Source organism: Berkeleyomyces rouxiae, assembly GCF_048999995.1.
Source record: "Berkeleyomyces rouxiae strain 22BRR77 chromosome Unknown BrBRR77_ptg000012l, whole genome shotgun sequence".
NCBI lineage: Eukaryota > Fungi > Ascomycota > Sordariomycetes > Microascales > Ceratocystidaceae > Berkeleyomyces > Berkeleyomyces rouxiae.
In genome coordinates this window covers 2,075,955-2,092,084 of record NW_027396502.1, presented here as the reverse complement: position 1 = coordinate 2,092,084, position 16,130 = coordinate 2,075,955, and the positions used below count along the sequence as shown (strand labels likewise).

The 16,130-nt window shown below is 50.8% G+C and overlaps 5 protein-coding genes across 5 annotated transcripts; 2 read left to right on the top strand and 3 right to left on the bottom strand.

The window, feature by feature from the left end:
- Window positions 1–6,083: 6,083 nt before the first annotated feature.
- On the top strand, window positions 6,084–7,341 carry BROUX77_007892 (uncharacterized protein; the record flags this gene model as incomplete). The annotated part of the gene is made up of 2 exons (XM_073753035.1): window positions 6,084–7,080; window positions 7,142–7,341. The coding sequence occupies 2 exons, from the start codon at window positions 6,084–6,086 to the stop codon at window positions 7,339–7,341; spliced, it is 1,197 nt and encodes a 398-aa protein (XP_073602185.1).
- A 461-nt stretch (window positions 7,342–7,802) lies between these two features.
- Window positions 7,803–8,625, bottom strand: BROUX77_007891 (uncharacterized protein; the record flags this gene model as incomplete). Its single annotated transcript, XM_073753034.1, has 2 exons — window positions 7,803–8,313; window positions 8,390–8,625. 2 exons carry the CDS (start codon window positions 8,623–8,625, stop codon window positions 7,803–7,805), a joined length of 747 nt encoding a protein of 248 aa, XP_073602184.1.
- Window positions 8,626–9,021: 396 nt separating this feature from the next.
- On the bottom strand, window positions 9,022–11,959 carry BROUX77_007890 (uncharacterized protein; the record flags this gene model as incomplete). The annotated part of the gene is made up of 4 exons (XM_073753033.1): window positions 9,022–9,353; window positions 9,420–9,526; window positions 9,587–9,863; window positions 9,922–11,959. 4 exons carry the CDS (start codon window positions 11,957–11,959, stop codon window positions 9,022–9,024), a joined length of 2,754 nt encoding a protein of 917 aa, XP_073602183.1.
- Window positions 11,960–12,973: 1,014 nt separating this feature from the next.
- Window positions 12,974–13,470, bottom strand: BROUX77_007889 (uncharacterized protein; the record flags this gene model as incomplete). Its single annotated transcript, XM_073753032.1, has 2 exons — window positions 12,974–13,139; window positions 13,268–13,470. 2 exons carry the CDS (start codon window positions 13,468–13,470, stop codon window positions 12,974–12,976), a joined length of 369 nt encoding a protein of 122 aa, XP_073602182.1.
- A 923-nt stretch (window positions 13,471–14,393) lies between these two features.
- Window positions 14,394–14,857, top strand: BROUX77_007888 (uncharacterized protein; the record flags this gene model as incomplete). Its single annotated transcript, XM_073753031.1, has 2 exons — window positions 14,394–14,669; window positions 14,792–14,857. The coding sequence occupies 2 exons, from the start codon at window positions 14,394–14,396 to the stop codon at window positions 14,855–14,857; spliced, it is 342 nt and encodes a 113-aa protein (XP_073602181.1).
- Between the last annotated feature and the right edge of the window lie 1,273 nt (window positions 14,858–16,130).

Sequence of the window (16,130 nt, the reverse complement as noted above, 5' to 3'; positions counted from 1 at the left end):
ATGGCTATAGTTTTGTGGTGCGCATAGTCCGGGCCGAGTTGACAAGTAGACAGGTTGTTTGGCACGGCAAGGAGACCAGTAATAGCGAGAGATGGTACGGGAGACAGCAGACTCGGGATCAGGCGGAGCGTGTGCGAGACGGGCTGGCGTCAAAGAAGCGAAGGCGACGAACGGTAGAAGCAGTGGTGAAAGTGAAGGTTGGGCCCAAGATGCTCCTGACGGCGATGTGTGGCTTGAGGGTCGGGCGCGTAGCGAGTAATAAATGTCGGGATTTTTGACAGTTGCGAGTATGGGAATCGTCAAAGCAAAAAAAAAGTAAAAAAAAAAAAAGAAAACGAATCAAGAATACAAATGGCGACGGTGAATGTGGATTTAGAGCGGTTGATGAAGGCAAAGATGGACAGAGGAAAGAATGATAGGAAAAGAAAAACCCGGCCAGAGCAGAGCAGCGGCTATGGCTTGTGTAGTTAGCGGTTGATGATTCTCCTGCGGTTTAGGCTCTAACTACTTAATGGGCCGGCGAAAATCGCTGTAAGCGGTCTTTCTGTCTTGGACAAGTCAGGGAGAAGGAACAGAGAGACGACCGACGGAGATCAAATGCCACAATTAAGCACACCACAGTCCAGTTCAGTGGGGGTGATAGCCACCATGCCTATGCCTGCCTCTCCCATCATATCAATTTATCCAGGGACAAAAGTTACCCCGGGATTTTCACCCTCAGCGCATCCCACCTGGCTCTCTGCCCTCTGCTCATTTTTTTTAATGCCCTTGTGTCCGCAAACTTGTTTCTGCTGCTGATTTTGCCTTAACGGCGGTTTGGCCGGCGCAATAGTGGAGATTCCCAGCGTCCTTTTGTACCTGCTCGCTGCGCAACATTCGGCACTGTGCCACGCCTGGTTATTTGCCCGCGTCCTCCTGTGTCCCCGCTGCATACTAAGCCCCTAGGCCGTGTCGATCCTGACTCGCCACACAGTATACACCGAGCACCAGGCCGAGAGCCAGCCAAAAGCAACTCGACCTAGCCCCACCTGTCACTTCTTGCCTTTTTGTTCCACGCCTTAACTTTGCTGCTACCGAGACAGTTTATCTGCAATTTATCGGCCGCCGCAGCTTACAAGTCGGTATTCCACGCATCCGAACTCCCCAAGGTTTCCCGTCAATTAGTTGCAGCATCGCGACGAAAGCCTGGTTCGTCTTATCCTACATAGCCGCAATATTGAAGCAGAGGCTTTTGACGGCAAAAGAGAACAACGACCGCGACTGTCTCAATGTGCACCACGCTGTACGAATCCCGCCTCAACCCTGTATTTTGCCTCCCATTGCCAATGTACCCTATTGCAGGCATATTTTGCGCATTATCCCTTTCCCCCCGGCATTCTTCTGCAGTCGCCAGAGTTCTAGATCTATCCTGACGGGTGTGCCTCCCTGTAGCTCCCTTGTGAGAGTCCATAGGGCCGATCTGATTGCTGCCCTTGTCCTTTCGTCATGCTACTGATATGTATGGACTATCTCCGTCCAATGGTAGACTCGGCTTTACGCAGGGCAAGCAGACGCTGCTAGCAACAAGACTTGCAAAGGGTGAAGAGGGCGCAAAAGAACGGCGGCTAGTCCGTCAAGTCCGCTTCCGCTTCGCTGGGAATACACGCTTCTTTGTATTTATCCGAAGAACTTTAGGCGAGAGGGGGAAGAAAACGATGGGATTTTCAGTACGGGCACTCTACAGGCACACAGACTCAACGACTTGGGCTGTGCTGGTTTTGTTAGTCAGCTGGCTACCTGACAAGGCCCTTCTTACATTAGTTACACATCTCTCTCGCCGGTTTGGAGATTTGCTGCTGTACTTGGGATTTTCGGCCTATATCTGAGCGCTTTTACATGCTTCTCCCCGAACCAAATCTCACGGCCCAAAGGCCATGAACCGCAGATTTCTTTCCTTTTGCAGAACATCTGCTGGTCAAGATCCTGCCTCAAAGCATTTTGATCCCATTGCATTGTGTGTTGTTTTGAAATTCACACTAACTAGCACATGATTAGAAGGGGAAAAATGTGTGTGTGAATACAACAATTTGCCTGGTGCCAAAGTAAGATACTGCTGTCTTGATAGATAATTACTTTTATATTGCTGCTATATTGGGCTATCTTGGTTTTGACAGGTGCCGTTTTCTCACCAGACCCTTGCTTCCACACACACTATTTACCGTCATTTTATCCCATTTTCTTTTCTTACGCCCCACGGCGCTTCTCCGGTCGATTTTGGCTTTGGCTCGCCCCAAACTTCTCTTCCTTTTCTCCATGGGAACTTTGACTTCTTATAGTGGCAGTTTGTACTGGGCAATTTTTCCCTTCCTGCTGTCTTTGCTAGCGATTTACTAGTTACGTTTCTTCCGCTAATTTTGTATCCTTTTGTGCTGTCCTCACCAGTTCCCCTCGGTACGGGTTTGTTCACAGCTGCCAACAGCTGCCAGGTCACCGACACATCACATATTCACAACTGTTAGTAGCGACAAATCATCCGCGCCCGCCCTTCCGGGCCGATAGACATGAACCTTGTTCAAGCCGCCACATTGCGTTGATTTGATCGCGGCGGCGCGAGATGTGACGTTTGAGCGGCCGCAATATTTATAATCCCCTTCCATTCTAGCTCTTGCCGATCCACACTCCCTTGCACCAAGATGAAGTCACAAGCCGAGTCAGAAGTACATTCTAGGAGTTATCAGAGATGGCTGGCTCTTGGTGATGATGAGATATAAAGAGACCTTGTTCTCTGGTGTCCTTGTATGATAGGCCAGTCGCGTGTGGTCAATTCCATCATTGCAATGTCTTGTGTCGTACTAAAAGGATCCGGGCCGATATGACGATGCAGTAAACAACGTACAGAGCACTACTTGCCCCAAGCGTGGATGGTTGGGGGATAAATGACTTGTCTTGTTTCCATCTTCATCTTCATGCGCAGTTGAATACTTATAAAGCAGAAGAAGAAAGCAACAGGAGACACGCGTGCATTTACTTCCTGCTCCGTATCTGCGTTTCTGCGTTTCTGCACAGCAGTAACACAACTATGCATGTAGGCACAACCCAACTACACATATTTGCAGTGTTACTGGTAGCCAGTACTTGGATACATGCAGCATCTTTGGTCATCGAGAGGCTTGGACTCGGTTAAATACAAATAGGCTTTTCCCTACCCGACTCATTGGCCAGTTTGTGTCGGCCGTTTTAACCCACCCAACGGTCTCTGGCAAATCTGCCACTTTGTGGTGCAGGATTGCATGTTTCGATCCCACTGCGTCTATACAACAGGAAAAAAAATTCTGATGTCTCTCGTGACCTTTGTGAGGATCCAGGAATGGGGGTTCAAAGTGGGACGCAAGAACCGGCTTCCGAGCTGTGTCGATTGCTGGCATCTTGGTTGCATTTAGACGTTATTGTCATACAATATAAGCTTTATCGGGGCAGAGGGGCAGAGATAAGTCTCACTTGGACATTTGCCTAGACATGTATGTATGCTGAGATTTATGTAGTTGGTTATGGATGCTATCCATGATCCTTAAGCTCCAGCTGGGTTTTCGAAACGTTGCGGCTTGAATTTGGGAATAGACATTCATGTGGATAAAGTGGGTGGTTTGAGCCTTGGTCCTGCGATCAAAGACGCGGTCAAGAAGCACCCACCAAGCCATACACACAGGTATCAAAGCTTTGAGGGTGCATGATGCCTGGCTGCCTTTGCGCTCAGCACTTATAGTGTTGGAGTCGTGGGGTTTGTACGAGTATATATACAGACAACGATCTGTATCATTGGGGGGACTTGGAAGCAGCGAAATGGGCATGTTCTGATTGCCAGAGCGCGAGTTGAGAGTGGGTGGTTGAGAGAGACAACAAAGTGCCGTGATGATGATGACACGAGAAATATGGAAAAAAAAATAAAAAAAAGTCTACACCACGCAGATCTTGGAGGACTTTGACTGTGGGTGCAGATTGCTTGATACTTGGCTAAAGAATGGAATTTTCCAGTTAGCCGTAGTGCGATCGGGTCAAGTTACTTGTACGCTAGTCACACAGCATGACTGGGAGATACTCCGAGGTAGAGACCAGAACGAGCGGAAAAAGTAGTAGCTAAAAGATAAGAAGAGGACAAAGCCATGAACGAGACGCGAGTAAGTGGACTTGTGCAAGCGTCAAAATGCAGTAACTATGACAATATGATGGATGATTTGGTGTTTGGGTAGAAGAAATGAGTTGTCTTTTAAACATACGAGTTTCTTTTTCCTCTGTGGGTGTCTTCTAAAAATAGCGTCTGGCATCCAGGCTTTGGCTCCCAACGCACAGGACCAACATCTTCGGTTGCATGTGTTGGAGACTCGATTGACTGGCTGACATGTGGTAAGGATGGGGACGTCGAGTCTTCATTGTGCCCCTCCTAATCGTTTTTCATCTTGCCGAACCGGCTTCATCAGACCAGTCGAGGTTTCAAGCCCAGGCATGTCCCTGTCAAAAGGAAAGTAGGGAATCTGTACCTAGGCGGTTCTCATGCAGAACAGCAGGACACGGACGAAGAAGATGAAGAAGCAGTTGGCTAGCAACAACGGGGGAAAAGGGCAGCAGCAGCAACAACAGACATCCCATCACACGTATCACACGCAAAAAAGCAGCGGCACAGGAACAGAAAAGCAGAGCCGAGCACAGACAACAGAACAGCCCCTCTGTTGACTTTTTGATAGACGGTGCGGAAGGCGAGGGCAGCCAGGCAAGAGCTGTCGTAGGGCAAGATCCCCTCTTTGGGCAGCTGCTTCTTTGGCCTGTGGCTGCTTCCGTAGATGTTCTTTAGGTGTTCTATTTGGTCCGGGCCCTTCCAATTATTGCAGGGCCTTCTCTTTCGGGATATCTCGAGTCCTCGAGGACAGCCCTCGAGGCAACCTCGAACTAAGGTTGAGCATCACCCCCTCCTTCCCCCTACTCTTCCCCTTCCCAGACAAATATCCCGAAGATGATCCTTTTTCCTTCGTATGTAAGGAAGAAAAGAACGAAAGAGGGACATCGCCAACCGGCTTCTTGGAAATCACACAGCCAATGAGGTAGCGGGGCCTGGCGTGCTGCTATTTTTGTCCCATTCCCCTCGCTCTTATAATCTCTCATCTCGAATATCCCACGACCCTCTCGAGTCGAGTCTTTAGTCTCTCGTTTCTCATTGTCCCCCCTTCCCCCCGCGCCTCGGAACTCTCACCCTTTTATCTTCCTGCTCCTCAGGTTGCGAAGCCGCCAAAACTTGCGTGCTTCAGCCTTTGTCTGCCAAAACTCGGAACCCAAGCCCTTCCGGGAAATCCACCAGCAGAAAATAAACACAAACAAGCTGGCCGTTAGCTTGTAACTTTCTTTGTCGTCATCCTTTCATTTCCCAGGCTTGTTTCTTGTTTTGATTAACCCCTACAGGTCAAGTAGCCTTGTCGTTGCTTGAACCTCTTTCTCGTTTTTATTGCTCTATTGGTGGTCCAGTCTCATAGCCCTTCGTTTCCTACCCTCTCGCCGGGTTCTCGGGCACAGAAGAAAAAACAAAGACAACATCTTAGGTTGTGTATCTGCTACTAGAGCAAAAACCCTCACTACCATCATTGTCGTTAACAGCCACGCAGACCAGCTGCAAGAAGGGCCTCGCTCTTGGATTTGGAGGAGGTTTAAGCGCCTAGCCAAGCCTCGGGGTCTTGACAGTTCAGTTGAAGGGTCATCTTCCTTTTTCCTTCATTATTTTGTTCTTCTTCCCTGTCCTCATTTGAAGCATCAAAGTCAGGGGGGAGCCTCGTCGTCGCAAGTCAGAGCCAGCCCTGGTCAAAATAAAAACAACAACGAGCATCTTTGAAGCTTGAGCACGAGAGGCCCTCTTTCTAGAGAGTTCGTCCTTCTGCAGCTGGACATTTTTTATCAATCTCGGCTCGTTGTCTTTTGCTTGTTTGCCTTTCTTTTTTCTCTCTCTCCTCCCCCACTCTCTTCTTTGTCGTCTTCCGATCCTGTTTCTACCGCCCTCTCTTATCTACGGGTTCCCGATCTGACCGCCATCTCCGTCACCACCACCACTTAGCACTTCTGCGACCATGAACGTCTCCGCCGCTTCCACTTCACGCCATGGCGAATGGGCTTCCCGCCTGGAAACCGAAGATATAGTTGTCGTTCCCGGGTCCAACCCCAACACTGCCTCGCCCAGCACCCCGCAAAGCTATGCCATGTCCCGCTTTGAGTTTGAGACCGGCCATGGTAGCAGTGATGGCACCAAGATCCTGATGGTCGAATGGGAATCGGAAGTTGCCAACAACCGCAACAGCACCTGGAGCATCGACTGGGACGGCAAGACGGCTAGCTTTGCCACCTGGGATAAGCATGCCGATGCCGGCCTGCTGCGTGTGTACATTCTCCTGCCGCCCGGTGCCTCCATCCCACCACTGGTCACCATCACGCGCGTAGATTCGCCGGCCGCCAACCTGAAAACACCCGTGCCCACCACTGCCTCTACGACCTCAACCGTGACGCCCACACCCGTCGTTCCGGCCCTGATCACGCCCGTGAGTGCTACCGAGCAGCACCACAAGCCAGAGTCCATTGGGTCTTCCACACCCACCACCGGGTCCACCTCTGCCATTTCCGGGCCCCCCATCCAGCTCTCGGCCAAGCCGCTGCCGGCCATCTTTGCCGCGGGCCTCGGCAACACGCGCGTGGAGGCTGGCAAGCGCGGCGTCTTGCACACCATCTGGGCCAAGCTCCGCCTGACCGAGCTGCAGGCCGAGATTCACGACGAGCGCTGCGTCAACGGCGAGAGCGTCGGCCTGGAAATGGCCATGCAGGAGTACCGGTGGCTAGCCTCGCACTTTGGCCTGGCCAAGATGTTTGTGCTGGACGAAACTGCCCAGTGTCCCGTTGGCACCAACTCAAATCCCGCGAACCCTTCTCCCTCTTCCAAGACGTCCGCCGGCCAGAAGCAGGCAGCGGCACCCGGCTCAAAAGCAACGGCCACCCCTGGCGGAAGCCGGTTGACTGAGAAGCTCAAGGGCCTGAAACTGGCAACATCGCCGTCAGATCTCGCCACGTCACCCTCATGTAAGTCTGTCCAGAATCTTGTTGTTTTCCATGACTTTCTTTGCTAACCTGTTGTTTCCAGTGCGATCAACCATTATGCAGGGCCGCGCCATGTCTCCCGCAACATCGGTTGACGTATGCGGCGCAGCCTCATTAGACTCTGTCTTGAATGGACTTGTGGCGCCGTCAACCATGGACACCATCGAGGACGAGCTATTTGCTCTGCCCATGAGCCCGCGGAGTCCCGAAATGAAACGGAGCCCCTTTAGCGTGCTGTACTAACGGAGCTCGATGCATAACAACGGGAGACAAAGAAAGAGAGGGCCTATATATTATCGTCATCACTACTCCGCCGTTTTAGCCTTGTTTTGTCGCATTTATGCCTTTCTTGTTCTCTTGGGCCCTCTCTCTCTCTCTTTCTTTGCAACAGCAGCTACTCGTCCATCTCTTTGGTTCTTATATTTCTGTCTTGTTCTTAGCATGTTCTTGTGGTTTACGGGTCATCCCCTTTCATTCGTTTCACTAGACCCGGCCCAGTGCCGGTGTCGTCATCATAGTTTGCCGTGTTTTTCTGGTTGTAGGAAAATATAGTCTAGAATATTAAAGCATATGCCGATTCATACACAATAGCCCTGGATCCGTCATGAAAGCTCGTGAGTCGTTAAGTGTGTCGTTACCTCGCCTACGCCTAATACGCCCTCCGAGCCTCTGGCTCCTCACCCTCCATATTCTTTGTCTTGGGTTCACCGCCAGCCGCCTACCCGACCCTCATCCCACCGCTCCTTCTGTTCCTTGCGTCGCCAATACACCATCTTAGCCTCCTTGTACCGCTTAATCCACTCCATTGTCTCGCGCTCGCTCGCCTCGCCCGCCTCGCCCGCACCGCCCAGACCGTCGACAAAGCTCTCCTCGAGCGCCTCGCACACCGCCTGCTGCTCGGCGACGCCCTGGCCCAGCCGTTGGTACAGCGCGGCCGGCATGAAGCGCGCCAGCGCCGCGTCCACCTCGCGCTGCTTCTCGCCCCAGTCGCGCTCGAGTTTCTTGGCTGCGAGCAGCTGCGCGTTAGCAACGGCGCGCTCGTGCGTCAGTCGCTCTTCAAGCCGCACGAGATGCTGTGCTGTTTGGATGTTTTCGAGAAGAAGCCCGTGCAGGGCTGCCTGTGGAGCGGCTACTGATGGTGCCGTGGTTGTCGGGGCGTCAGTCAGAGCCTGAAGCAGCTTCGGGTCACGGAGGATATCGGATAGGTCTCGGGTTCTACAATGTCGGTGTAACCGGCCGGTCAGCATGTGTCTTGGATGTTGCCCTTAGTGTTGTCCGCTCGTCAACTCACGACTTGTCTTCTAATATGGCCGGAACCCATTTCGGCCCCGGATCAGCTACTCCGCCAATCGATGATCCGTCCATTTCCGACACCGGATGCGCTAACTCTATCCCCCCTGTGGCGTCATTGGATACTCTCGAGTGTTCCCGCAGCACATGTTCTGGGGCAGCTGAAGGTGTACCATGACGAGACGGTCCAGTAGACCCAAGCTTGGGGGGTAGGATAGGAGGAGCCGGACCACTCATGACAATAATATGAAGGACCAAAACAGGCGCTTGATCGCAGATTGTCCGATGTGAAGAAACAGTGTCAAGATAAAAAGTATACAATAGAGGCGCATTCCGACCACTCAAGCTACAACGAGCTTTTAAATTATTATGCGACACTTTGATGGGTATGCGCGCTTCATTTGGGTTGGGAGGGGTTACACGTGATATCAGTATCATCAGGGGTTGTGAATTAAGGGTTTGATCTAGACATCCATTACACCAGGAAGAACGAAACGTGAAACAACACCAAAAGCCCACTCAACTCCAGAAACAATGGCAATGACAATGAAAGACACAAGATTAAAGATCTTCCCCTTCCCTTTCATCCCCTCCTCCCTTCTCTTTTCTTCGCAGTCATCACCCCCAACTACCTCATGATGACCTGACAGACCACAAATCCCGCGACCAGCCCGACTCGCGTAGTCGCTTGGGCCCCGAGCCGCTGGTCTTCTTTTCGGTGTTGTAAATGGCCAGCTGCTTGCTGCAGGTCGTGAAGGCTTGTACCAATTCTGTCATACGGCCGGACGCGATAAACACACGGGCAATGTCAGAGTTGCCGTCGGCAATCAGAGCAGCCAGATCCATGCACTCCATGAGGTAATCCTTGTCTATGTGGTGGCCTGCAAAGTGCAGTCTGCTAACCCAGGCGAGAACAACTTCAGGGAGGTACACGTTGCGAATCTTTTCAAGATCCTTGTCTCCTTCTGCAATGCCTAGTTAGCACAGATGAAAAAGAAAAGGCATAAACTGATAGGGAGAATACGGCTTACCTTTGATAGAGGGCAGCAGCCAGTTGTGCAAGATGGGAACAATAGCTTCCTGGCATTCTTGGACATTGACAGCAATCTCATTCCAGAAATCACGCATGGATTCATTGCTACAAAAAGGTTAGTAATAGATCGTTGATACCTACTCAAGAAGAATTACGGTGACTTACCCTTGGACCACATAGCCCATCGAGTTGATTGTCTCAATAAGGTCTAGTACTCTAACCAAGCTGGAGAGATCGCGGAAGTTGCGTGCATCAGTGGCCGCCTGCTTCGCCGTGACGCTAAACGTCGAGAGCTGACTGAGTTGGTCGCCCCAAAAGTCGACATCTTCGGGGTCATAGATGGTATCATCGTCAAGACCCATTTTCTTTGCACGGCTCTGGAAGAACTGATCAAAAGACACTCTGCTCAAAAACTCGCGCGCGGAGCTAAGGTACATGTTTTCTGAAGATTGGTTAGCAGGGTTGGGGAAAGGACCACAGGGACTCATTGCGAAACTTACTCAAGAAGTACTTGAAAACACGACTACCCATACTGAGCACATCAGGCCAGGCCTGGTCAACCAACAGCAACCATTCTACCGATCTGATCAAAAGCTCATGTTCTGGTTTGATGTCTTCCTTCACGCCCATAAAGTCGAGCTTGATGGGGCGGCCGTGTGCATCGTCTGGAACGTCATCAGACATGATATAAAACGGCTCCTGCGCTGGCTCCTCCATCTTGAGAACTTCTTCCATTTGCAGAGCAGGAAGAGTCTTGGCAAACTTGAGTACATCCAGGTTGCTGCGACGAATGATGCCGAGCTCTTGAATTCTCACATCATTATCAGTGATTTGTAGTAGGTTTCGTGAGAGCACTTCATACTGACGTGCCCCGATCAGCGTAGAGCAGTACATGGGCATCAGCTCATCAAGACCAGCGCGACTGACCAGGCTCAGATATGCCACGGTGATATTCCCTTGAGCTTGTTCCCTCTTCTGGGCGCTCTCATTAGCAGAATTGGCAGCCCCTGAAGCATCGAGTAGCGAATCCAAGAGGTTGTTGATGATAAAGACGTGTGATGTAATACGTAAGCCCTGGAACTGATCAGCACCAAACAGCCTTCCGCCATCAATTTGGAGGGCGTTCATGCCGTATGATGGCAGTGTTGAAGAATATGGAGTTCCCATTGTACCCGCAGAAAGGGCCAAACCTTGGTCAACAAAATGGTTCTCAAGGTCCTTGGCCAATATGGCGCCTTGTAAAACCTTGATTGGAGTCCTGGCCTCAGCGCTAGTTAAAGGATTGGATTCCATTGATTTGATCAAACGCTTCACGAGACCGGTGGGGTCGCCGTGGTACTGAATGGCATCGAAGCTGGGGAACGACTGCGTCAGGCTAGCAGCTGCTTCGGAGCCGCAAGCTCTTAGGGCAAAGTTGTCGAATTGTGAGCGCAGGAGAGCGTTGTAATTGGCAAAAAGCACATCGTCCCAAGAGAGACACACCTTTTCCACCGACGGGATATCGCCAGCTAGAATACCGTACACGGCACGCTCATAATCATCAACACCGCCGTTGCGCGCTGTCGCATAGCACATGCGACGCCACAACGCAATTGAAGAAGGACCTTGGAAAGGCTTATCGGCGTCAGTGCCTGGTAACGGCAGGGCGGACATGGAGACAGCACGCCAAGCCTCAGTGCGTTCGCTGCACCAGGCGCGAATTTCATCCATGGTGCTGCCACGACGCAGCAGCTCGTAGCACCCTCTCCAGATGGAACGCTCAAAGTACTCGTCCTGAAGTTGAAGTTTGCGGCCTTGGCGTGTGAGAGAGTCAGGGTCAAGCTGTGCAACTAGCGGCGAGCCGTTGGATGTGCGCAGAGCTTGTGTAACAGAGCCTTCGTTGGGATCCAACGCCGACTGGCGGCTGAGCATCATTTTTTGCTGCTTGATAGCTGACCGAGTGTGAATCCAACCATGGGCGATGATATCACCACGGTCTGCGCGTTGCTGGAGGTCTTGGACTAGTTCGCTGATTCCAGGGCCAGACGCAGAATTGCTCTGCAGCCACTGCAACACTGCGCGCCGTTCAATTGCCAACGGATCAGCCTGCACAAACTCGTCCCATGCGCTCTGTCTAGTCGCGTTCGTGCTGTGCTTAAATAGAGGCCGAGAGGCCGACTTGGTTTCCTTGTTTGGTTCCGGGTATCGCAAGGGCAAGAGACGCCGCAGAAGATCCCAAGTGTGGGCTTCTTGCTCCCACTTCTGTCGACTTTCAAAGGTATCGGGTTCGTGGGCATGAGCACCCTCGTCGTCGATGGCCATTCTCTCAGGCTCTCGAACAGAGGTGCGCAGAAGCCGGCTTGTGCGTGACTGCTGTTTCCGTGGCGTAGATCGGTCGAGGGCATAGCTGTAGTACTGGTCGACCAGCTGGAAGATCTTGGTTCTCTTGTCTGCGATTGAGGAGGTGGAGCGTTGATATTCAAGGCAGTCGTCGAGCTTCGTAGCAAAGAAGTCTACTTCAGGCCCCGCCTCGATGGGCGAAGTCACAGCGACGTCCATGGTGAGAGCCGGGGTGATATATGAAGCGGCGCGTTGGTGTGTTTACTGAAGTACAGGCAGGGTGTGAATCCCCGCTACAAATTGTTTGTCGCTCGAGGCGGTTCAGATGTACCAGTAGAATACGTGGTCGGTGATTTCCAAGACCACGACACTGCTATCCAGAACTTCAAATCACGTGTGTGTTTTCCAACCGCCGTAGGCGTCTGGTTCGTATCGGTTCCGTAGAGCAAGCTGAAGCTCCTACAAAAAAGTCGATTTAAGTCGTTTTGGACTGAGTACCAGCAGGGAAAAAATATTTGATGGGGCGCGTTAGGAAGGTCGCGACGGAAGAGCGGCGCCAGCTAGCGTGATGACAAGAAGATTATAGAACAGCCTTGGAGATAGTGTTTATGGCGGTGTCGCAGGACATTGATGAGAAGGCTACGCAAAAATGACTGGCAAAAAACAAACAAGTCAATAGATAGGAAAAAAGAGAGGCCCTTCAGCCTCGTTGAATCAAGAGCCCGTCAATGCATGGACATGGCCTACAGCCTTCTTCTTCTCTTTGGACTGGTCGATTGTTCCTACAGCAGCACAAGAAAAGCGCGCCTTGGGCTGAGGATCCTTTGTTTATCCGCACGTGACTGTACACGTGACCTAGATCAACCGCGTCCCACTTTGGAAAAAAGTTTCGGGCTGCCTTTAAATACGCAGTGGACGCCCCATCTTCTTCAGTTTTCCTTCTTTCTTTCTTTTTCTCTTCATGTCGATGGCGTTCATATTAGAGTCTCGGAATAAGATACTTTCAATACTTGTTCAGGTCCCACGCGGCCTCTTAGCGCGCTCAATGATAGCCTAGAAGAACCTGCGCCCCTCCTAAACTTGGTCTGCACCTTCAAGTGCGACCAGCTCGGACCGAGGGTGATACATTCTTCATTTTTGAATATCTGCTATGCACGTTGTCACCGTGTTAAAGACAACTACCGTGATGCGCTTCAATTTTGGTCAATAGTTGTTAGTATCAGTATCAGCATATCACCGCTTGTCTCCCTTCTTCATGGTCTCCAACCGGCGCCGGAGAATATCGGGCCGCGGGCAGCTCAAAGATCTAGCATCATCCCCCTGCTTGCTGTAAAATGCATGGCAGCATTCGTACAACGCCAAAATAGCCCCTGTGCACTTGGCCTCATCGAAATTGTTCCTGTTAAGACAGTCTGTGAAGGGAGAGGACGTCAGGCGTCAGTTTTTAGAGTTCACCGGCCAAAATGCAGCACAGCACAGCACAGCACGGCACAGCACAGCACGGCTCGGATAACCGCAGTGACTTACTCTGGATCGCACACTTTGTGCCAGGCAAATTCTCCTGTGTTAGCACGGGCTGGAATCTCGTAGAACCAACGGGAAAAGAAAAGCCGTCTTACAGCCTTTGGCTTGCATGACTGCTCTGCAGACAAGTCTTGCTGGGTCATGGCCTGGAGATTGTCTGGGTGAGTTTCAGTTCGTGAACGAGGAACAGGCTGTCTACTGACCATGATTTGAGTGAACTCTTCTTGTCGAGATTCTGTGTTGTTCACGCGTTGATGAAACCCCGGCACCACTTCAAGAACGAAATCAAATTGTGAGTGAAGTCCTTAGTCATCCACTATGATGTTATCTGGTTCTAGGTTTTTTAAGTTGGCATCTGCACCCCAATATGAAATCTACGTTCTTCTATATTGTTTTGACCACTGGACCGGACCACTGACGTCCGTCTGTGTTTACGCGGCTGTCAGTGGATACATGTTGTCCTGTAGAGATTCATGTTTGACGTTGGCTGGCAAGGGCGCGAAAGCATGGAGTCTGTTTTCAATATCTCACTAATGGGTGAAATGTGATCCAGCATAAAAAAGTTTGACTGTAGTAGGGTTGGATAGTCCATCACATAGGGTTACATGAGACTGCGGCGTCAGTGATTTCAAGTGGCATTTGTAGTTTGGCTTCCCTTTTTACTCTCTCCCAAGCAAGCCTTTGGCCAACAGTTAACCTTTGTCGCAAGAAGAATTTGGTCCGATCATCGCGATATTTAGATTCCTGGCATTATTAAACACTATCGGTAAGTGAAAATTATTCGCAATCCGCAGCTTGCGCTCTCCAGAAGTGGTATGTGAGTACATGGGGAAAAAAAAGGGAACAAGGCTAGCCGACACAACGAGGACGAGGCTTGGGGATCACTCATTCGCCCTGAGGAGTGGTGCTTAGCTTGGAGGAGCTGGTAGGCCAAAGATGGGTATGGGCGACTGACGATATGGAGAGATCGATGCGATACTGACATGTATCTTTTTCGTTCATGTAGACATTGCCCTCTTTGTGTGCTTGTGATCTATCTCCATAGCCACACCCCCTCGGTCGCGACGATACCTCCGTCTTTTCTCTATTCCTAACACCAAAGCTTTAAGCTTGTATCCCAAAGTCCATAATGGCCGACAAACAACAGCAGCAACCGCAGCAACAGCCGCTTCAGCAGCCGCTTCAGCAGCAGCAGCAGCCGCAGCAACAAGCGCCCCTCACGACCTCCGAGCACCTCAACATCAAAGTGACCGACAACAACAACGAAGTCTTTTTCAAGATCAAGCGCAGCACCAAGCTGGAGAAGCTGATGAACGCCTTCTGCGACCGCCAGGGAAAGAATGCCACTTCCGTTCGTTTCCTGTTCGAGGGCCAGCGTGTCCAGGCAACAGATACTCCCGAGACGGTAAGTGTACTTGACGCGGGTGACCTTTGGGTCTCTGTGGATGACAGGATGGACATATGCCAGTGCACAGACTGGTGGACGAAACGTGTAAGCTGACAATCCATGTGTACGCCCTGCTGTAGCTCGAGATGGATGACGGCGATACCCTTGAGGTTCACCAGGAGCAGACCGGTGGCGCTTGGCTGTGAAATACCCGCACAACGGGAGTGTAGGTTCCAGTGTGGTGAATTGGCGGTATTGGGTCAATCTGTCGGTGTTATTGACATCATGTTTTACGTTCTACTCTCTGGGCTGGGCTTGTCTTCTTACACCACGGCGACGCTGGTGTTGACTGCAGAGTTAATAATGAAAATATCCCCCTGACCAAGAAAAATATGTGTGCACCTCATATGTGTGTGGGCGGGCGGCTTTGTGTCATGTATAAACTAGTTAGTGTGGGTATAGTTGTCGATGGTTATTTGGTGATTTGATCATTGTCACGAACGAGCACAGCTTGGACGGCAGGAACAAGACCAAAGGAAGCACGAGAAATACATAAAAATGTATTTTGTCAAACAAAAAAGAATCTACAGAACGAGATTCTCAATCAACTCAAAAAGCAAACGCCAGCCAGGGACATATATCTAACAAGATATCCAGCCAAAACAAAAAATACATCTACAAACAAGATAACCGTGCGAGAAGATTAATCAGCGTAACAAGCTGAGGACCAATTTGAAAAGCAATGAACAAGGGCGCGTGCGTGTCGTCGTTAGGAGGGCAAGAAGAGCAGAAAAACAAGGATCAAGAGGCAGTCTTGACAGCAGAAGCAGAGTCTGTGTCAAGAGAAACAAGTAAGAACGTGTCAACAGACAGCATAAGGGAGGGGGAGTATGTGAGAGTAGATACCAACCTTCATGAGAGACCTAGGGGAGGGAGATAGGAGAGGAAGTCCGGGCGGCAGAGGAGAGAGAGACTCCGAGAACAAGAACATGTCCAACAACACTTGATGTCATACCTAAATGGCCCATGCCCACCGAAAAAAAAACACAATACCATAAACAAGTGAGGAAGGACAACGAGATCACAAAGATCAAAATGTGTCCAGCCGAGATTGTCAAAAAGAGCAAAACGAAAAAGCAAGTGAGGGTGGATGCTGAGATCACGAAGATCATGTAGCATCCAGCCGAGGTTGTGATTAAAGAGCAAAACAGAAAAACAAGTGAGGATGACCGAGACTCATGATCTACGTGCCAACCGGAGGTGTGGAAAAAGAACAAAACAGAACTAAGGGCAAGGCAGGCTCGGGAGTCGAAAAGGGGAGAAGGAGATGTAAACTAGAACTGCCCGGGGAGTGTATGGCTCGGCCTAGCTTAGCTAGACAAAGAAAGAGAGAGAGAGAGAGAGAGAAATACCTACCGGACTGAGAAGTCGGGTTGAAGAGGGATGAGATGGAGAGTGCGCGAATCATGAGAAAGAAGA